Here is a 22,817-nt window from a genome sequence, read left to right as displayed (position 1 = left end):
TTTGGCAGCAATCAACAATTCCACTGCCCTCACATGACCATTCTGAGCAGCTACCCACAATGCTGTGGCTCCACCCTGTACAGAGTCAAGATAGTACAGATCCACTCATTACACAATATCACTCATACAATATCACATGACTATCTACACTAATGTCAGCGCAGAGGAGGTACGACACGCGTGCCTCGATTAGGCTAATTGCCTCTGCAATACCACTGAGCGTGGGTGTAACCGAGACACGCGTGCCTCGATTAGGCTAATTGCCTCTGCAATACCGTTGAGCGTGGGCGGATAATCGAGGCGTGGTTACACCCACGCTCAGTGGTATTGCAGAGGCAATTAGCCTAATCGAGGCACGCTAGTCGTACCTCCTCTGATGTCAGGGCAGAGGAGGTACGACATTGTTTTTTAATTGAATATTCCATTGTGATGACATTTACGGGTTCAGCGACGGAAACTGTTACCTCTAGGTCTAAACTATACTACCCTTGAGCCTTAGTCAAAGTTATTGTGCATTACATTGGAATGCAATGAAAAGAGAGATCACGAGATGCGTGTCGTACCTCGGTACACCAACTACCAGTGCTCTCTACACAAATATGACTAGCTCTGGTGTCTAATAGACCAGGTCAACAGAACATGGGGAGGCTCTGTGGCTAGTGACCTCTGAGATGTGTGTATAGTAGCCTAGATTCCAGGCCGCATTAAAATACGGCCTGGTACCTTCAGAATAAGGGTAATCGTACTACGAACGTAAAACATTAGTACCCGTAATTTAGTCCCTTTACTAAGAATATGTTCCGTAATATTTTATCTCCATACTGAGCTCCGTGAAGCTGCATCTATTGCTTAGAAGGCTTGAACACTAGTTTGGAGGCTTTCATCTACGTCTACGATGGTCCTATAGCCAGGTTGTCTTTGCAAGAAGCAGTCAAGAGGCACCATACACTTCCCATAGCCTGTACAGATCTAAGCTAAGACATTCTGACCACACAGCCGTCATAGAGGTGGATGAGAGCCTATTTTGGCTTCCAACTAGTTTGAAAGCCTTCTGGAACAACGCAATAGAGAGCTAAGCTGATGTACATAAGATAGAAAATAGTTGAGAGAAAGAAAAGAGGGGATTCCCCAGATTCTGGAGAATAAACTATCACATGCTCACTATCACCATGCAATAAGTACCAGGCCATACTTTAATTGGCCTGGAATCGAGGCTATGTGTGTACAGCTACTTACACTCACCTCTTTGGGTACATCAACATTGGCCCCAGCATCGATTAGGAGCTCCATACATTTCTGGTGACCATAGAAACTGGCTGTCCAAAGAGGGGTCTCTCCCTCCTGTACATAGGAGGAAAACAATGTAAACAGCATGTTGTGGGAAATGTATTTGTACAACAAAACAAACCTTGATCTGAGTGTTGACTGTAGCCTTGGCTGCTAAGAGGACCCTCACTATCTCATCATGTCCATTCCTACTGGCCCAGTAAAGAGCAGTCCAACCATCCTGTAGAGACAAGATCATCAACCAACGGACATATTGGCACTGTAGACAGTATTCCCCTCACCTTGTCTGCCTGGTTGGGATCAGCCCCACACTCCAGTAGCTCCAGAACCACACCCACATCACCCCTCTCACAAGCATCTAGAAATGCCTGGGAGAAAATACGCTATCAGTAAACACACCCAAAAGATGGAATGACACAAATTGTATGTACATGTTATATACTGTTCAAGATTCTATAGCCACCCACACAGAAGTACCAGCATACAGTCGACACTAACACTATATAAGCTGACAATGCACATTTGATACCTCCACCCACTCACTCACGTACCATCCTGGGGTGCTGTAGACACAGCTTTCTGAGTGAGACAATCACTTCGTCAACTGATGGTCTCTGTTGAGGTCGGTCATGGAGGCAGCTAACAACAAGAGGATAAAGAGCGTGTTTCTCCCCCATTTTGTCACCATGGACAGCAGTGCTTCGACGCATGAGCTCCTCCTTTCCTCTGATAGAGTGGAAATAGTTGCGAATACTTTGAGGTACGTTTTTGACTTTAGGGAAATCACCGATAACAGTGTGAATGATGAGATGACCGAATGAGAAGATGTCCAGCTTGGTAGTGTAGGTGGGCGGCTCCACATGACACTCGGGAGGCATGTAGGTTGGATTTCCCGGGACGTTTGTCAGAACATGAGTCAATCTCTCCAGATCAACATACCTGCAAATTAACATTAGGTTTTACATGTCTGCCTTTGTTTTCCCACATTAAGTAAATCTCCTTTTTGTCTCTAACTCATAAAAAAAAAAACATTTTCCTTTGTTGCAAAAAAACAAAACATACCTGGAGACACCCAGGTCTCCGATCTTGGCAGTGAGGTCCTCAGTGAGCAGGATGTTGGGAGCAGTGAGGTCACGATGGATGAGGGGAGGGGTCAGAGAGTGGAGATAGTGTAGGCCCTTGGATACATCATACAGGATATGGATTCTAGTGGCGATATTCGTGTCTCGATGGGTTTCAAGGAATTTGGCCAAGTCGGAATGAAGCCTCTCCATTATTAGACTGATGTCGTTCTTATCGCGGCCGTAATGGACTCCAACGAAACCGACAATGTTAGGGTGATCCAGACCGCTCAGAATATGACACTCATGACGGAAATTTGTTAAAATCCTCTCCCTCTGTCCAAGGGATTGCTCTTGGAGCAATATGTGGTGTACCTTCTTAGCAATGCAGTCTCTTCCATTCACCGTCACTCTAAAGACACAGCCATAAGCCCCATGACCAGCTTTGTTCTCCTCTAGACCCAATCCTTCCACCTGGACCACCAGAGCATCAAGGTCACTTCTTGTAGCCATTTTGGACTTTTGCAGAAAAAGGGGAGATCTTGTTGGTCAATGACACAAACTCCTACTGCGCATGCCCAAATAATTGGTATTCTGTAACCGCGGTGTATTTCAGAGGCTTAATGATCTTTACCACATAAATAAATTCAAGAACTTGCATGATGTGTCTTGGACCATGGCGAATGGAGAATCTAAAGACCTACTGTATAGGCAACACAATTCATGGTGAGTGTGAGTACCCTCCCACCCTACAATAGATACCTCCATCAGCTGGCTAAGATATCATTGTCACTACTCTCATGTGTCTGCATCTGAGAGGTGTCAGATCTTCTAAGTCATGTACCTTTCAACGACCATCTAGCTAGCTAGCTGCATATATCTGTGGATTTTATCATTTCAGTCTGTTATTATTGTGTACAGAATTGCACCTTATTATCTCAGCTACCCCACCACTAGATACCTCACACACACACACACCTTGAGTATCAGAGTGTACTAATCCCGTCCCTCTCTCTCACAGATTGTTTCGTTCTCCTACTTTCTTTGTGATTGCCGGAGGAGTGACTGACAGTGACTGTGTGTACTCTGTCCTGCCCCTCTACCATTCCCACGGCCTCGCACACAGTGGAGGGCCTATGATCTACACAGGAGCCACTCTCGTCATTAGGAAAAAGTTCTCTGCCAAACACTGTTGGACTGATAGTGCAAAGTACAACTGCACTGTGAGTTGGCTAATTGACTGGGGCTGACCCACTTACATTAATGTCTTAGATAGACAGTACGTGTTGTTATGCTTTCAGCTATTCTTGCCTTTGCTTTCACTACACAACTTGAGCTATGTATCACTGTGTACGGGTGACATCACTTCATTTATATCCACTTACTCCCCCACTGTGCAGATGGTGTGCACGATTGGGGAGTTGAATCGCTACGTGTTGGCCCAACCCCCTCAATCCACTGACACACAAAGTACGTCTAATCATCACTGCAGGACTCAGAAAAGAGCTGTGGCTGGAGTTCCAGAAACGATTTGAAGTGGATCACATTATCGAGTTTTATGGCTCCACTGAGGGCAACTTTGGTATCATCAACATTGACAACAAGCCAGGATTGTCAAGCCAGGATCTGTTGGAGCTCTCCCACTGTTTGTACCATCCCTTCAAAACGTCACTATATTGAAGCTTCATCCGGAGACTGGCGATTACCTAAAAGATGAGAATGGTTTCTGTGTCGAGTGTGGTGTGAGCGAACCTGGTGAAACTGTTTGTGAGATTACTTAAGTCTCTCCCTTCTACGGATATCGAAACAAAGAAAACTCGGCAAAGAAAATTCTTAGGAATTGTTTCAAAGCAGGAGATGCTTTTTTCAGAACTGGAGACATAATGCGCATTGACGAGGAAGGTTGGGTGTATTTCTGTGATCGATCTGGGGACACGTTTCGTTGGAAGGGGGAGAACGTATCCACGGCAGAGGTTGAGACTCGTATTGCTACTGTGTTGAAGTTGACGGATGTGGTGGTGTACGGTGTTGAGGTGCCTGGTAACGAGGGGCGTGCTGGAATGGCTGCCATTGTGGGGACTGTGGTCATGCAGGAAAGCACTCTGGCTGGATGAGACACAGAGGAGGCACTAACTGACGACAAGAAGACAATGTTCGACTGGTGTAAGGAGGGGAATGAAAAGAAATTACGATCTCTACTCTCTGACACCAATGTCAATCAAACTGACCAAGAGGTGAGTAGACAGGTTAATAATGTTATAATATAGTTCATTCCTGTAATTATGTGCCAAAATAGTTATATAGTTGATATACACATTCTGAAAAGACTCTCCAATTATAAGAAAATTGCTGTATAATTTGAACTAACTGAGCGTGTTGAATGTTTGAGACTAATGCTAATTGTAGAATGCTGTACACATACTTGCACATGTATAATTATAGAGATGCATTTCATGATACAGGGGATGGGTCTTCTTCACTGGGCCTGTGACTGTGGCAACCTGAACATGGTGAAACTACTTGTGATGAGGGGAGCAGATGTTAATATTGAGGACACAGACAATCAGACACCTCTTCATTATGGTGAGAGATGGAGTATTCCTTTACAGAGGGTGCTTGTGTGTTAATACATGTTGAAGCTAGCTGTCTGTTTGTAGATCTTTGTTTGAGTCCAATGCTCCCTCTACTGAATAGTGAGGGAAGTCAGTTTGGCTGTGTATCTATGGTAACCTTGGAGATCTTTTTCTATTTGCATTAATAGAGTAATAACTTCTGACAAATTAATAGCTTAGCTTTCAAATTTCTGTAGTAAGTTAACAGATAAATGGGCTACATTTTGATACCAAGAACATCCTATATCCCATTGTTGAGATAACACTGAAAAGCTACATAATTACTATTTTCTACTGTTTTGATGACATCAGCAGCTGCAAACCACAAACCAATGCCGCTTTATCAACCACTATAACAATTTGTTGTTGTTCTATTAATCACCACAAACCCACCACCTTATGTTTCCATGGAAACATTTTTGAGTATGTTGTAGCTTGGTCATTCACCTACACATTAGTATCAGCACAATTTCTTAGAAAGGTTCCGAGATTTACATTTAAGTACAGCTACTCACAAATTTGTGGTAATCTACTCTCTAAGCTGGATGCACTGTGCCATTATGATACAGTGAAACCTGTCTATAGTGGTCACCCTGTAAGCAGGTCACCCTCTATAATACAGCCAGGTTAATGAGGCCCAAAGTCTCCATAGCATGTGTTTGGACCTGTGTCAGCAGACCACCTCTTTATTTCAACCACTGTTGGTCTGCCCAAGACAGTAGTAGATACAGTTTTAGTTATTGCAATTTTGGTATCCACAGTATCTAGCTCAGATTACCTATACAATTGTTGTTTATCCAGCGGCTAGACTGTGACAACTTTCTGGTGAACAACAGGACACTACGGATTCTGATGGATCAGCAAAGGTAAGTCAGTGCATGTACAGTCCATAGGGAGGGGATAACTTGTCTATATGTACGAGGCTTGCACTGAATACATTATTTGCTGACCTGTGCACTTTATTATGGTACAGGTATGTACATGTAGAACAAGTTTGAATTGTCCCCTTCCCTCCACTGTAGATCTGCCTATGCACATTCTGAACACCGAGGTGTTGGGGTTCATGGTCAAACCAGAGGACTATGAGAGCCTGGACCACACTGCTCAGGACTTCCTCAACATTAAGTTGGACAACCTTGGTAAGCCCTTCCCCCTTAAGGCTGCGGTGTCATCTGCTCTTTGTTAGTATAGCCAGTAGCCATCTCAGTGTGTGCTGATGTAGCTCCATTGTTGCTGTGAACAATGTGTGTGGGCGGGTATAATTAGTGCAGGTCATAATAGAGGGGCTCTTTTAATAGTGTTCCCACAACATCCTTGACTGTGTATCCATTAGTGTGTGTATTGTCTCCCCCCACACAGTGGACCACCCTCCTATACTGCATTAGTGTGTGTATTGTCTCCCCCCACACAGTGGACCACCCCCCTATACTGCATTAGTGTGTGTATTGTCTCCCCCCCACACGGTGGACCACCCCCCTATACTGCATTAGTGTGTGTATTGTCTCCCCCCACACAGTGGACCACCCCCCTATACTGCATTAGTGTGTGTATTGTCTCCCCCCACACGGTGGACCACCCCCCTATACTGCATTAGTGTGTGTGTTGTCTCCCCCCACACGGTGGACCACCCCCCTATACTGCATTAACGTGTGTGTTGTCTCCCCCCACACGGTGGACCACCCCCCCTATACTGCACTAGTGTGTGTATTGTCTCCCCCCACACAGTGGACCACCCCCCTATACTGCATTAGTGTGTGTGTTGTCTCCCCCCACACAGTGGACCACCCCCCTATACTGCATTAGTGTGTGTGTTGTCTCCCCCCACACAGTGGACCACCCCCCTATACTGCATTAGTGTGTGTGTTGTCTCCCCCCACACAGTGGACCACCCCCTATACTGCATTAGTGTGTGTATTGTCTCCCCCCACACAGTGGACCACCCCCCTATACTGCATTAGTGTGTGTGTTGTCTCCCCCCACACAGTGGACCACCCCCTATACTGCATTAGTGTGTGTATTGTCTCCCCCCACACAGTGGACCACCCCCCTATACTGCATTAGTGTGTGTGTTGTCTCCCCCCACACAGTGGACCACCCCCCTATACTGCACTAGTGTGTGTATTGTCTCCCCCCACACAGTGGACCACCCCCCTATACTGCACTAGTGTGTGTGTTGTCTCCCCCCACACAGTGGACCACCCCCCTATACTGCACTAGTGTGTGTGTTGTCTCCCCCCACACAGTGGACCACCCCCCTATACTGCATTAGTGTGCGTGTTGTCTCCCCCCACACAGTGGACCACCCCCTATACTGCATTAGTGTGTGTGTTGTCTCCCCCCACACGGTGGACCACCCCCCTATACTGCATTAGTGTGCGTGTGTTGTCTCCCCCCACACAGTAGACCACCCCCCTATACTGCATTAGTGTGTGTGTTGTCTCCCCCTACACAGTGGACCACCCACCTATACTGCACTAGTGTGCGTATTGTCTCCCCCCACACAGTGGACCACCCCCCTATACTGCATTAGTGTGTGTGTTGTCTCCCCCCACACAGTGGACCACCCCCCTATACTGCATTAGTGTGTGTGTTGTCTCCCCCCACACAGTGGACCACCCCCCTATACTGCATTAGTGTGTGTATAGTCTCCCCCCACACAGTGGACCATCCCCCTATACTGCATTAGTGTGTGTGTTGTCTCCCCCCACACAGTGGACCACCCCCCTATACTGCATTAGTGTGTGTGTTGTCTCCCCCCACACAGTGGACCACCCCCCTATACTGCATTAGTGTGTGTATAGTCTCCCCCCACAGAGTGGACCACCCCCCCTATACTGCATTAGTGTGCGTGTTGTCTCCCCCCACACAGTGGACCACCCCCCTATACTGCATTAGTGTGTGTGTTGTCTCCCCCCACACAGTAGACCACCCCCCTATACTGCATTAGTGTGTGTGTTGTCTCCCCCCACACAGTAGACCACCCCCCTATACTGCATTAGTGTGTGTATAGTCTCCCCCCACACAGTGGACCACCCCCCTATACTGCACTAGTGTGCGTGTTGTCTCCCCCCACACAGTGGACCACCCCCCTATACTGCATTAGTGTGTGTGTTGTCTCCCCCCACACAGTAGACCACCCCCCTATACTGCATTAGTGTGTGTATAGTCTCCCCCCACACAGTGGACCACCCCCCCTATACTGCATTAGTGTGCGTGTTGTCTCCCCCCACACAGTGGACCACCCCCCTATACTGCATTAGTGTGCGTGTTGTCTCCCCCCACACAGTGGACCACCCCCCTATACTGCATTAGTGTGTGTATTGTCTCCCCCCACACAGTGGACCACCCCCCTATACTGCATTAGTGTGTGTGTTGTCTCCCCCCACACAGTGGACCACCCCCCTATACTGCATTAGTGTGTGTATTGTCTCCCCCCACACAGTGGAGCACCCCCCTATACTGCATTAGTGTGTGTGTTGTCTCCCCCCACACAGTGGACCACCCCCCTATACTGCATTAGTGTGTGTATTGTCTCCCCCCACACAGTGGACCACCCCCCTATACTGTACAGTCAGTACATCTCCAGACCACCCCCTGTCAAGAACACCTTGGGGTTGGACGCGGTAAGCTGTCTCTACTATTACAGTTATGTTGTATGTGTACAGAAATCATAAAAGTTCACTGATAATTTCCAAACAATATTTGGTAGGTGTTCATGATTGGGCTAGTACGGAGGCCAGAAAGAAGGAACCGGATGATTTTAAGCCTGGACGAGCTCAACTTCAACTACACCCTCTTTGATGCTGTCGATGGAAGGTGAGAGAAAATTAATAATTATACATCGTATGGAGTAAGGTTTTAGATAGTGGCTTATCACGTCCAACCCCAAATTGTCATTGAGAGAGGGTAGTCTTGAGATGTACTGCATGGTGTAGAGTATAGGTTCAGTGTGTGTGAGGGGAGACATAACTGGCTGTACAATACAGAGGGATGGGGGAGGAGACAATACACACTAATTGATACACAAGGATGTGGTGAGGAACTCATATTTAAAAGAACCTCTTTTATCCCTGGCCACTACAGACAGTTGAATCAGAGCTACCTGGACAGTCTGGGCATCAAGTACCTACCTGGCTGGAAGAACCCTTGGGGAGAACGACCTATGACCTTTGGAGAGGTCGGCTGTTTCCTTAGCCACCACACGATATGGCAGCAGGTGAGTGGGCGTTAGTGGACACTTGTTGATGTGTACAGAAAGTATTGCTACCTGTTGCATTGTGGGCACTTGTAACTGTGTGAAACCTGTTTAATGTGGTCACCCTCTATAATAGTACAGCCAGGTTAATGTGCTCCTAAGTCTCCTGTGTGTGAAACCTGTCTAATGTAGCTAGCGCTATAGAAGTTGAGCTGGTTGATGAATTAGTGATAATAATATTTTTAAATTCCTTGATTTTCGCGATTGATTGATTGATTGTATTTCCTCTACAGCTGTGTCATGTGATCATCATGCTGTCATTTCTTATCTACTGCAAGTGACGTGGCCAAAGCAAGAACAGACATTGCAGATTGTGATGGCAACCTACCTCAAAATATAATTATGTGACTATCAACAACTTTTTTAATTGAACAATCTACTTTTGTATTATTTTCAAATATAGTTTTTACATGATGAAAGAGAATGTAACTGTATGGTGAAATGCATGGCAATGGTTGAGAAACAGTAGACACAAAAATTAGAAAAGAAATGTGTAATTAAAGCAATCTACGTATCTATCAGAGGCTAGCTGCCATGGTAACAGTACAGTTAATAAGGTACAGAGTCAGTGTAGTAGTTCACACACTTGAGTGTGTCCATTCCCACTAGCCACATCATAGGCAGTACGTCCGTCCTGTATAGTGGGTATGTGAGCAGTTAGTGATGAAGGGAAATAAGGAATTTATCATAAAACCACTGGATTTAATGTTGCCATGGTGATATACAGTATCATAATTATATACAATCATGCAGCGTGACTCACATTAGCTTTGATTTTAACGTCAGCCTTGGCCTCCAACAACATTCTAACAACTCCACAGTGACCATTCTTACTGGCCATGTACAATGCCGTGGCTCCGTTCTGTGTACAGATCCAAATAATTACTAACAGACAAATAGTAAATCTCACCTTCTGTTGAATGTCAATTTTAGCTTTTGCAGCAATTAATATTTCCACTGCCCTCACATGACCATTCTGAGCAGCTACCGACAACGCAGTGGATCCATCCTGTACAGAGTCAAGATAGTACAGATCCACTCATTACACAATATCACTCATACAATATCACATGACTATCTACACTAATGTCAGGGCAGAGGAGGTACGACATTGTTTTTGAATTGAATATTCCATTGGGATGACGTTTACGGGTTCAGCGACGGAAACAGTTAGATCTAGGTCTAAACTATACTACCCTTGAGCCTTAGTCACAGAATAAGAGTTATTGTTGGGAACACATTATATAAAACAACGTAGTTTGAATAGATCACGAGATGTGTGTCGTACCTCGGTACACCAACTACCAGTGCTCTCTACACAAACATGACTAGGTCTGGTGTATAATGGACCAGGTCAACAGAACATAGGGAGGATCTGTGGCTAGTGGCCTCTGAGATGTGTGTACAGCTACTTACACTCACCTCTTTGGGTACATCAACATTGGCCCCAGCATCGATTAGGAGCTCCATACATTTCTGGTGACCATGGAAACTGGCTGTCCAAAGAGGGGTCTCTCCCCACTGTACATAGGAGGAAAACAATTGGAATGGAAGGGAGGAAAATGCGGCCTGGTGTCTACTGATAGTGCGCATGCGCTTAGTTATGCTGTAAAATATGGGGAGTCCCCTTCTTTTCCCCCTATCTACCATGCTGTGCTTCTATTGTGTTGATCAAGAAGGCTTGCACACTAGTCTGAAGCCAGAGAGGCTCTCGTCTACTTCACGACGGTCGTATGGTCGGGATGCCTGAGCTTGGAAGGACAGGCTATAGGGCAAGTCTTTGTGCATGCTTCCTATGGTACTTCTAACTGCTGCTTGAGAAGACAATCCGGCCATACGACCATCGTAGAACTAGAGGTAGATGAGAGCCTACTGGCCTCAGACTTCAGACTAAGTGTGCTAGCTTTCTTGGCCAACGCAATAGAGGGCATAAGCCATAGCTTCAGTATGGAAGTACGTATTACGGAACATATTCCTAGTAAACGGACTAGTTTGCCAAAGTTTTACATTAGTGCACGATTACCATGCGCACTAACACCCAAGCAATGGACACCAGGCTTTTCCCCCTTCGAAAAAAGCGGCCTAGGAACGAGACTAACACAGAGGTGACAGTACACACACTCAACCATGGCATCAGCAGAGTACACAAAGACCACCATGCAGCGTGACTCACATTATTCTTATTGTGAACGTCAGCCTTGGCCTCCAACAACATTCTAACAACTCCACAGTGACCATTCCTACTGGCCATGTACAATGCTGTGGTCCCATCCTGTACAGAGTCAAGATAGTACAGATCCACTCATTACACAATATCACTCATACAATATCACATGACTATCTACACTAATGTCAGGGCAGAGGAGGTACGACACTTATTTAATTGAATCTTCATTTGTGATGACGTTTGTTTAGCTGGTAGTTAAGGTTACGGTATACTGTTCCACCCACGCTCAAATCTGCGTGAGTGTTCAATGTAGTTCAGCTAGTAAAATGGCTCTCATCGGTTACTCTGCGTTAATTCCAGGCACCAGGAAACCCCTCCTTACCGTATACTCTGCTGTTTCTTATTATACGAATAAAGGGGCAGGTGACTCGAAGAGTTTTTCCCAAGAGAGTAAGTTACAACAAAGTTACGGCTATTTTTCTAGCTGTTTTTGTAGGCTAATATAGCGACTGTAGAGTAGTAACAAGGATATATTTTTTGCTGTAAGGTCTCTATGAACAAGATCTCTTCGAGTCGCCCTCCAGTAAGTCTTCAGGCATCGAATACTGGTCAGAAAGACAACCTAGAAGCTATGCAGTCAACAAAATTTGCCGACAAAATACTCAGTTTTTCCAGCTGACCTCAGACCACTTCATTGGATTACACGACATATAAACTCTGAGTTATTATTGTAGCTAGCATTGTTCCATGTTCTCTTTCCATTGATAATCGTTGCAAGTTACAAAAATAACGTTGTGATGAGAAATAAATATCTTATGAATCATTCATGAGCAATTAGTATACTGTAACCTTAACCGCGACCTTGTCACGACAAACTCTATAGGCCTGTAGAACGCTTGTACGTTGCTCAAGGTCTCTATGGCTAGCTATAGTGTTTTTCCAGCTGAGGTCCTGGTTAGAACTCGTCCAGATGTATATGAAAGGTGCAGTGCTCTCAACATTTGTAGCAAGCATATCTCCTAACTGAATAGGGTTCACTGGGGTTCAGCAACGGAAAGAGTTAGATCTATGTCTAAACTATACTACCCTTGAGCCTTAGTCACAGAATAATAGAGTTATTGTATGTAGGGAACACATTGCATTGAAAACCAATGTAAACTAGTGTTCAAGCTGGCGCTGTGCTAATGCCTCTCGCCATGTTTTTGCTTTCGCTCAAAAGTATAAAAGAGAAAGTATAGAAGAGGAAAAAGTGTATAAAATAATCTGTCTAAAACTGACTTGCAATTGTATAATTATGGTATCATTGTTGTGTTTTGTGGCTGCTTATACCAGGACCTCAAGGATCTAGGAAGCAACAAAGAATAAGATTTTGTTTTCAATTAATTATAAGCGGAAGTGCATAATTATTTCATAAAGTTAGCTTATCTATATAAAGTCACTGAGAAGAAAAGACTTATTACATGCATCTATTGTTGTATTATGTGGCTTTAATACCAGGACCTCAAGAAAGAAGAAAATTGGATCTGTAGTTCATGCAGTGTATAATTATAATATTTAAGAAGAAAAGACTTGTGTACATACATATTGTTATCTATAGTAGTGTTTTGTGGCTTACCAGGCCCTCAAGAAAAATATGATTCTGCCAGGAGGATCTGGATCTGGGGAATGAGCGCGCATGCGCATTACATCTATAGGAATAATTAAAGGGTGTGTCCAAAGAGATCAATTTCACAAATGGCTACTGCTAGCTAGCTGTTTTAACAGGTATTTTCTGAGTCTTGTAGCTAACAAAAAGCTAGCGCTTTAGTGCAAGGCTAACTCATATGTTGAATAGAAAGTTTGTGTGGACAGATGATGCTATGAAAGATTCTGAAGAGACTGCAACAGCCTTCAATGTGAGTCAAACTAGCCATAACTCGAGAAAGAAGCTTTAGTTTGCTAATCCACGAATCAAAATCCAAGAGAACGTGGCTAGAAGCCTATAGAAGCTGTTAGTTTTCGTCGCATTGCAACCGTTGAGCAGTTACAGCTGGAACAGACACACAGACACACAGACACACAGACACACAGACACACACACACACACACACACACACAGTCAGCTTTACCGTATCCCTCGTGCGGCTACGCCTCGAGGCATAAAAAGATTGGATAGATCACGAGATGCGTGTTGTACCTCGGTACACCAACTACCAGCGCTCTCTACACAAACATGACTAGCTCTGGTGTCTAATGGACCAGGTCAACAGAACATGGGGAGGCTCTGTGGCTAGTGGCCTCTGATCTGAGATGTGTGTATAGTAGCCTCGATTCCAGGCCGCATTAAAATACGGCCTGGTACCTTCAGAATATGGGTAATCGTACTACGAACGTAAAACCTTAGTACCCGTAATTTAGTCCCTTTACTAAGAATATGTTCTGTAATATTTTATCTCCATCTGAGTTCTGTGAAGCTGTATTTATTACTTAGAAGGCTTGAACACTAGATTGGAGGCTCTCATCTACGTCTATGATGGTCCTATAGCCAGGTTGTCTTCGCAAGAAGCAGTCAAGAGGCACCATACACTTCCCATAGCCTGTACTAACTGAATAGGGTTCACTGGGGTTCAGCGACAGAAACAGTTAGATCTAGGTCTAAACTATACTACCCTTGAGCCTTAGTCACAGAATAATAGAGTTATTGTAGGGAACACACTACATTGAAAACCAATGTAAAAAAGATTGGAATGCAATTAAAAGAGAGATCACGATGCTGTTGTTACTGGCTACATGCATACAGAGTTGTCTGGTTGTCCTGTGTTATATAGACCATAAACCATAATTATAATTATGTATAACACCAACTGGAGGGTTAGTGTAAAAGCTGGAATGCAGATATGGAACGGAACATGTAGCTGGCTGTAATAATCACATGACACCTGTTATTGGAAAGAGGATCAACAACTTACACACACTGTTGCACAGTGGTAGATATTGAGATAACAGTTTCATTGTTGAGAGTATAAATGTGGAATTTGCTGACTCCACAACCCAATGTGTGTGGAAATCAATGGCAAAAGGCTTGGTCAGTGTGTCTCTTCAACACGCACAAATCGTTTAAAGTTTCACCAAGGGCCAAAACTTTGCAGGCATGCAGATTGAAGAAAGGTATAGCTTTGGAGTGTCCTGTACAGCTATAGACTTCACACTCCACCTTACTTTGGGCACAACATAATTACTTCGCTAAGTCTATAGACACGTATAATTATGTGTATTTGTAATGTTCAATGTTGCTACTATAATTATACTCCGTCTAATTTTTTTACTCCTATAGTAATAGTCTTCTAAAATTAGCTTTGTGTCTATAAAAGGTTTCTGTAGCACAAGTATTTAAGACTAAGAACACCATCAGCAGCTCTCTTTTTAGTCATTCCATCTTTCGTTCTATTCCGCATTCCAGCTTTACACTAACCCGCAACTGGACCAGCTAATCCACTACTCAATCCACTACTCTAGTAAATCTCACCTTATTTTGAATGTCAACTCTAGCTTTGGCAGCAATCAACAATTCCACTGCCCTCACATGACCATTCTGAGCAGCTACCCACAATGCAGTGGTTCCAGTCTGTACAGAGTCAAGATAGTACAGATCCACTCATTACACAATATCACTCATACAATATCACATGACTATCTACACTAATGTCAGGGGCAGAGGACACTTTTTTAATTGATGACGTTTGCTTAGCTGGCAGTTTATCGTGACCTTGCTACGACAAACTCTAGGCTTGTACAACACTTGTAACTGACAATTTAGCTGGCTCTGTACATTGCTCAAGGTCTCTATGGCTAGCTATAGTGTTTCTCCAGCTGAGGTCCTGGTTAGAACTCGTCCAGATGTATATGAAAGGTGCAGTGCTCTCAACATTTGTAGCAAGCATATCTCCTAACTGAATAGGGTTCACTGGGGTTCAGCAACGGAAACATGCAGTTAGATCTAGGTCTAAACTATACTACCCTTGAGCCTTAGTCACAAAATAACAGAGTTATTGTGGGGAACACATTGCATTGAAAACCAATGTAAAAAAGATTGGATAGATCACGAGATGCGTGTTGTACCTCGGTACACCAACTACCAGCGCTCTCTACACAAACATGACTAGCTCTGGTGTCTAATGGACCAGGTCAATAGAACATGAGGAGGCTTTGTGGCTAGTGGCCTCTGAGATGTATGTATAGTAGCCTCGATTCCAGGCCGCATTAAAATACTGCCTGGTACCTTCAGAATATGGGTAATCGTACTACAAACGTAAAACCTTAGTACCCGTAATTTAGTCCCTAAGAATACGTTCCGTAATATTTTATCTCCATACTGAGTTCCGTGAAGCTGTATCTATTGCTTAGAAGGCTTCAACACTAGTTTGGAGGCTCTCATCTACGTCTACGATGGTCCTATAGCCAGGTTGTCTATGCAAGAATCACCATACACTTCCCATAGCCTGTACAGATCCAAGCTAAGATATCCTGACCACACAGCCGTCATAAAAGTGGATGAGAGCCTCTTCTGGCTTCAGACTAGTGTGAAAGCCTTCTGGAACAACGCAATAGAGAGCTAAGCTGATGTACATAGATAGAAAAAAGTGGATTCCCCAAATTCTGGAGAACGAACTATCACATGCTCACTATCACCATGCAATAAGTACCAGGCCGTACTTTAATCGGCTTGGAATCGAGGCTATGTGTATAAAGCTACTTACACTCACCTCATTGGGTACATCAACATTGGCCCCAGCATCGATTAGGAGCTTCATACATTTCTGGTGACCATGGAAACTGGCTGTCCAAAGAGGGGTCTCTCCCTCCTATACATAGGAGGAAAACAATGTAAACAGCATGTTGTGGGAAATGTATTGTCTCCCCCCACACAGTGGACCACCCCCCTATACTGCATTAGTGTGTGTGTTGTCTCCCCCCACACAGTGGACCACCCCCCTATACTGCATTAGTGTGCGTGTTGTCTCCCCCCACACAGTGGACCACCCCCCTATACTGCATTAGTGTGTGTGTTGTCTCCCCCCACACAGTGGACCACCCCCCTATACTGCATTAGTGTGCGTGTTGTCTCCCCCCACACAGTGGACCACCCCCCTATACTGCATTAGTGTGCGTATTGTCTCCCCCCACACAGTGGACCACCCCCCTGTACTGCATTAGTGTGCGTATTGTCTCCCCCCACACAGTAGACCACCCCCCTATACTGCAATAGTGTGTGTGTTGTCTCCCCCCACACAGTGGACCACCCCCCTATACTGCATTAGTGTGCGTGTTGTCTCCCCCCACACAGTGGACCACCCCCCTATACTGCACTAGTGTGCGTGTTGTCTCCCCCCACACAGTGGACCTAGTGTGCGTGTTGTCTCCCCCCACACGGTGGACCACCCCCCTATACTGCATTAGTGTGCGTGTTGTCTCCCCCCACACGGTGGACCACCCCCCTATACTGCATTAGTGTGCGTGTTGTCTCCCCCCACACGGTGGACCACCCCCCTATACTGCATTAGTGTGTGTGTTGTCTCCACCCCACACAGTGGACCACCCCCCTATACTGCATTAGTGTGCGTGTTGTCTCCCCCCACACAGTGGACCACCCCCCTATACTGCATTAGTGTGCGTGTTGTCTCCCCCCACACAGTGGACCACCCCCCTATACTGCATTAGTGTGCGTGTTGTCTCCCCCCACACAGTGGACCACCCCCCTATACTGCATTAGTGTGTGTATCACTCATACAATATCACATGACTATCTACACTAATGTCAGGGCAGAGGAGGTACGACACTTATTTAATTGAATCTTCATTTGTGATGACGTTTGTTTAGCTGGTAGTTAAGGTTACGGTATACTGTTCCACCCACGCTCAAATCTGCGTGAGTGTTCAATGTAGTTCAGCTAGTAAAATGGCTCTCATCGGTTACTCTGCGTTAATTCCAGGCACCAGGAAACCCCTCCTTACCGTATACTCTGCTGTTTCTTATTATACGAATAAAGGGGCAGGTGACTCGAAGAGTTTTTCCCAAGAGAGTAAGTTACAACAAAGTTACGGCTATTTTTCTAGCTGTTTTTGTAGGCTAATATAGCGACTGTAGAGTAGTAACAAGGATATATTTTTTGCTGTAAGGTCTCTATGAACAAGATCTCTTCGAGTCGCCCTCCAGTAAGTCTTCAGGCATCGAATACTGGTCAGAAAGACAACCTAGAAGCTATGCAGTCAACAAAATTTGCCGACAAAATACTCAGTTTTTCCAGCTGACCTCAGACCACTTCATTGGATTACACGACATATAAACTCTGAGTTATTATTGTAGCTAGCATTGTTCCATGTTCTCTTTCCATTGATAATCGTTGCAAGTTACAAAAATAACGTTGTGATGAGAAATAAATATCTTATGAATCATTCATGAGCAATTAGTATACTGTAACCTTAACCGCGACCTTGTCACGACAAACTCTATAGGCCTGTAGAACGCTTGTACGTTGCTCAAGGTCTCTATGGCTAGCTATAGTGTTTTTCCAGCTGAGGTCCTGGTTAGAACTCGTCCAGATGTATATGAAAGGTGCAGTGCTCTCAACATTTGTAGCAAGCATATCTCCTAACTGAATAGGGTTCACTGGGGTTCAGCAACGGAAAGAGTTAGATCTATGTCTAAACTATACTACCCTTGAGCCTTAGTCACAGAATAATAGAGTTATTGTATGTAGGGAACACATTGCATTGAAAACCAATGTAAACTAGTGTTCAAGCTGGCGCTGTGCTAATGCCTCTCGCCATGTTTTTGCTTTCGCTCAAAAGTATAAAAGAGAAAGTATAGAAGAGGAAAAAGTGTATAAAATAATCTGTCTAAAACTGACTTGCAATTGTATAATTATGGTATCATTGTTGTGTTTTGTGGCTGCTTATACCAGGACCTCAAGGATCTAGGAAGCAACAAAGAATAAGATTTTGTTTTCAATTAATTATAAGCGGAAGTGCATAATTATTTCATAAAGTTAGCTTATCTATATAAAGTCACTGAGAAGAAAAGACTTATTACATGCATCTATTGTTGTATTATGTGGCTTTAATACCAGGACCTCAAGAAAGAAGAAAATTGGATCTGTAGTTCATGCAGTGTATAATTATAATATTTAAGAAGAAAAGACTTGTGTACATACATATTGTTATCTATAGTAGTGTTTTGTGGCTTACCAGGCCCTCAAGAAAAATATGATTCTGCCAGGAGGATCTGGATCTGGGGAATGAGCGCGCATGCGCATTACATCTATAGGAATAATTAAAGGGTGTGTCCAAAGAGATCAATTTCACAAATGGCTACTGCTAGCTAGCTGTTTTAACAGGTATTTTCTGAGTCTTGTAGCTAACAAAAAGCTAGCGCTTTAGTGCAAGGCTAACTCATATGTTGAATAGAAAGTTTGTGTGGACAGATGATGCTATGAAAGATTCTGAAGAGACTGCAACAGCCTTCAATGTGAGTCAAACTAGCCATAACTCGAGAAAGAAGCTTTAGTTTGCTAATCCACGAATCAAAATCCAAGAGAACGTGGCTAGAAGCCTATAGAAGCTGTTAGTTTTCGTCGCATTGCAACCGTTGAGCAGTTACAGCTGGAACAGACACACAGACACACAGACACACAGACACACAGACACACACACACACACACACACACACAGTCAGCTTTACCGTATCCCTCGTGCGGCTACGCCTCGAGGCATAAAAAGATTGGATAGATCACGAGATGCGTGTTGTACCTCGGTACACCAACTACCAGCGCTCTCTACACAAACATGACTAGCTCTGGTGTCTAATGGACCAGGTCAACAGAACATGGGGAGGCTCTGTGGCTAGTGGCCTCTGATCTGAGATGTGTGTATAGTAGCCTCGATTCCAGGCCGCATTAAAATACGGCCTGGTACCTTCAGAATATGGGTAATCGTACTACGAACGTAAAACCTTAGTACCCGTAATTTAGTCCCTTTACTAAGAATATGTTCTGTAATATTTTATCTCCATCTGAGTTCTGTGAAGCTGTATTTATTACTTAGAAGGCTTGAACACTAGATTGGAGGCTCTCATCTACGTCTATGATGGTCCTATAGCCAGGTTGTCTTCGCAAGAAGCAGTCAAGAGGCACCATACACTTCCCATAGCCTGTACTAACTGAATAGGGTTCACTGGGGTTCAGCGACAGAAACAGTTAGATCTAGGTCTAAACTATACTACCCTTGAGCCTTAGTCACAGAATAATAGAGTTATTGTAGGGAACACACTACATTGAAAACCAATGTAAAAAAGATTGGAATGCAATTAAAAGAGAGATCACGATGCTGTTGTTACTGGCTACATGCATACAGAGTTGTCTGGTTGTCCTGTGTTATATAGACCATAAACCATAATTATAATTATGTATAACACCAACTGGAGGGTTAGTGTAAAAGCTGGAATGCAGATATGGAACGGAACATGTAGCTGGCTGTAATAATCACATGACACCTGTTATTGGAAAGAGGATCAACAACTTACACACACTGTTGCACAGTGGTAGATATTGAGATAACAGTTTCATTGTTGAGAGTATAAATGTGGAATTTGCTGACTCCACAACCCAATGTGTGTGGAAATCAATGGCAAAAGGCTTGGTCAGTGTGTCTCTTCAACACGCACAAATCGTTTAAAGTTTCACCAAGGGCCAAAACTTTGCAGGCATGCAGATTGAAGAAAGGTATAGCTTTGGAGTGTCCTGTACAGCTATAGACTTCACACTCCACCTTACTTTGGGCACAACATAATTACTTCGCTAAGTCTATAGACACGTATAATTATGTGTATTTGTAATGTTCAATGTTGCTACTATAATTATACTCCGTCTAATTTTTTTACTCCTATAGTAATAGTCTTCTAAAATTAGCTTTGTGTCTATAAAAGGTTTCTGTAGCACAAGTATTTAAGACTAAGAACACCATCAGCAGCTCTCTTTTTAGTCATTCCATCTTTCGTTCTATTCCGCATTCCAGCTTTACACTAACCCGCAACTGGACCAGCTAATCCACTACTCAATCCACTACTCTAGTAAATCTCACCTTATTTTGAATGTCAACTCTAGCTTTGGCAGCAATCAACAATTCCACTGCCCTCACATGACCATTCTGAGCAGCTACCCACAATGCAGTGGTTCCAGTCTGTACAGAGTCAAGATAGTACAGATCCACTCATTACACAATATCACTCATACAATATCACATGACTATCTACACTAATGTCAGGGGCAGAGGACACTTTTTTAATTGATGACGTTTGCTTAGCTGGCAGTTTATCGTGACCTTGCTACGACAAACTCTAGGCTTGTACAACACTTGTAACTGACAATTTAGCTGGCTCTGTACATTGCTCAAGGTCTCTATGGCTAGCTATAGTGTTTCTCCAGCTGAGGTCCTGGTTAGAACTCGTCCAGATGTATATGAAAGGTGCAGTGCTCTCAACATTTGTAGCAAGCATATCTCCTAACTGAATAGGGTTCACTGGGGTTCAGCAACGGAAACATGCAGTTAGATCTAGGTCTAAACTATACTACCCTTGAGCCTTAGTCACAAAATAACAGAGTTATTGTGGGGAACACATTGCATTGAAAACCAATGTAAAAAAGATTGGATAGATCACGAGATGCGTGTTGTACCTCGGTACACCAACTACCAGCGCTCTCTACACAAACATGACTAGCTCTGGTGTCTAATGGACCAGGTCAATAGAACATGAGGAGGCTTTGTGGCTAGTGGCCTCTGAGATGTATGTATAGTAGCCTCGATTCCAGGCCGCATTAAAATACTGCCTGGTACCTTCAGAATATGGGTAATCGTACTACAAACGTAAAACCTTAGTACCCGTAATTTAGTCCCTAAGAATACGTTCCGTAATATTTTATCTCCATACTGAGTTCCGTGAAGCTGTATCTATTGCTTAGAAGGCTTCAACACTAGTTTGGAGGCTCTCATCTACGTCTACGATGGTCCTATAGCCAGGTTGTCTATGCAAGAATCACCATACACTTCCCATAGCCTGTACAGATCCAAGCTAAGATATCCTGACCACACAGCCGTCATAAAAGTGGATGAGAGCCTCTTCTGGCTTCAGACTAGTGTGAAAGCCTTCTGGAACAACGCAATAGAGAGCTAAGCTGATGTACATAGATAGAAAAAAGTGGATTCCCCAAATTCTGGAGAACGAACTATCACATGCTCACTATCACCATGCAATAAGTACCAGGCCGTACTTTAATCGGCTTGGAATCGAGGCTATGTGTATATAGCTACTTACACTCACCTCATTGGGTACATCAACATTGGCCCCAGCATCGATTAGGAGCTTCATACATTTCTGGTGACCATGGAAACTGGCTGTCCAAAGAGGGGTCTCTCCCTCCTATACATAGGAGGAAAACAATGTAAACAGCATGTTGTGGGAAATGTATTTGTACAACAAAACCAACCTTGATCTGAGTGTTGACTGTAGCCTTGGCTGCTAAAAGGGCCCTCACTATCTCATCATGTCCATTCCTACTGGCCCAGTAAAGAGCAGTCCAACCATTCTGTAGAGACAAGATCATCAACCAACGGACATATTGGCACTGTAGACAGTATTCCCCTCACCTTGTCTGCCTGGTTGGGATCAGCCCCACACTCCAGTAGCTCCAGAACCACACCCACATCACCCGTCTTACAAGCATCCAGAAATTCCTGGGAGAAAATACATTATCAGTAAACACACCCAAAATATGGAATGACAAAAATTGTATGTACATGTTATATACTGTTCAAGATTCTATAGCCACCCACACAGAAGTACCAGCATACAGTCGACACTAACACTATATAAGCTGACAATGCACATTTGATACCTCCACCCACTCACTCACGTACCATCCTGGGCTGCTGTAGACACAGCTTTCTGAGTGAGACAATCACTTCGTCAACTGATGGTCTCTGTTGAGGTCGGTCATGGAGGCAGCTAACAACAAGAGGATAAAGAGCGTGTTTCTGCCCCATTTTGTCACCATGGACAGCAGTGCTTCGACGCATGAGCTCCTCCTTTCCTCCGATGGACTTGAAATAGTTGCGAATACTATGAGGTACAATCTTGACTTTAGGGAAATCACCGATAACAGTGTGAATGATGAGATGACCGAATGAGAAGATGTCCAGCTTGGTAGTGTAAGTGGGTGGCTCCACATGACACTCGGGAGGCATGTAGGTTGGATTTCCTGGGACGTTTGTCAGAACATGAGTCAATCTCTCCAGATCAACATACCTGTAAATGAACATTAGGTTTTACATTTTTGCCTTTGTTTTCCCATATTACTCATTTTTGTTTCTAACTCATTAAAACAAACATTTTCCTTTGTTGCAAA

General features: G+C 44.1%; 2 protein-coding genes across 15 annotated transcripts in view; one reads left to right on the top strand and one right to left on the bottom strand.

Moving 5' to 3' along the window:
• LOC135342575 (uncharacterized) overlaps positions 1–22,817 on the bottom strand; it is a 242,336-nt gene that overhangs the window by 23,740 nt on the left and 195,779 nt on the right. Inside the window, exons 43-47 of the mRNA XM_064539323.1 lie at positions 20,497–20,595; positions 16,125–16,223; positions 14,888–14,986; positions 11,389–11,487; positions 10,638–10,736 (exon numbers count right to left, since the gene is read on the bottom strand). Coding sequence (XP_064395393.1) covers positions 10,638–10,736; positions 11,389–11,487; positions 14,888–14,986; positions 16,125–16,223; positions 20,497–20,595 — 495 coding nt within the window. The remainder of the gene's footprint in view (positions 1–10,637; positions 10,737–11,388; positions 11,488–14,887; positions 14,987–16,124; positions 16,224–20,496; positions 20,596–22,817) is intronic.
• LOC135342747 (procollagen galactosyltransferase 2-like) overlaps positions 1–22,817 on the top strand; it is a 111,912-nt gene that overhangs the window by 15,326 nt on the left and 73,769 nt on the right. For 9 of the 14 annotated variants that reach the window (XR_010396905.1, XR_010396913.1, XR_010396915.1 and 6 more), the window contains exons 1-9: positions 2,983–3,074; positions 3,370–3,571; positions 3,749–4,582; positions 4,811–4,931; positions 5,762–5,826; positions 5,983–6,099; positions 8,507–8,583; positions 8,670–8,776; positions 9,044–9,137. Coding sequence is in view for 2 of the 14 variants with exons in the window: in XM_064539589.1 (XP_064395659.1) it covers positions 5,991–6,099; positions 8,507–8,583; positions 8,670–8,776; positions 9,044–9,137 (387 nt within the window). In the remaining 12 variants the exon portion in view is untranslated. Of the gene's footprint in view, positions 1–2,982; positions 3,075–3,369; positions 3,572–3,748; positions 4,583–4,810; positions 4,932–5,761; positions 5,827–5,982; positions 6,100–8,506; positions 8,584–8,669; positions 8,777–9,043; positions 9,177–9,448; positions 9,565–22,817 lie in introns of those variants that run through there. The other 5 variants (XR_010396909.1, XR_010396907.1, XM_064539592.1 and 2 more) reach the window with 4 other exon arrangements.

The sequence above is a fragment of the Halichondria panicea genome, chromosome 10, assembly GCF_963675165.1.
Source record: "Halichondria panicea chromosome 10, odHalPani1.1, whole genome shotgun sequence".
Lineage (NCBI taxonomy): Eukaryota > Metazoa > Porifera > Demospongiae > Suberitida > Halichondriidae > Halichondria > Halichondria panicea.
This window is presented reverse-complemented; position numbering and strand designations above follow the sequence as displayed.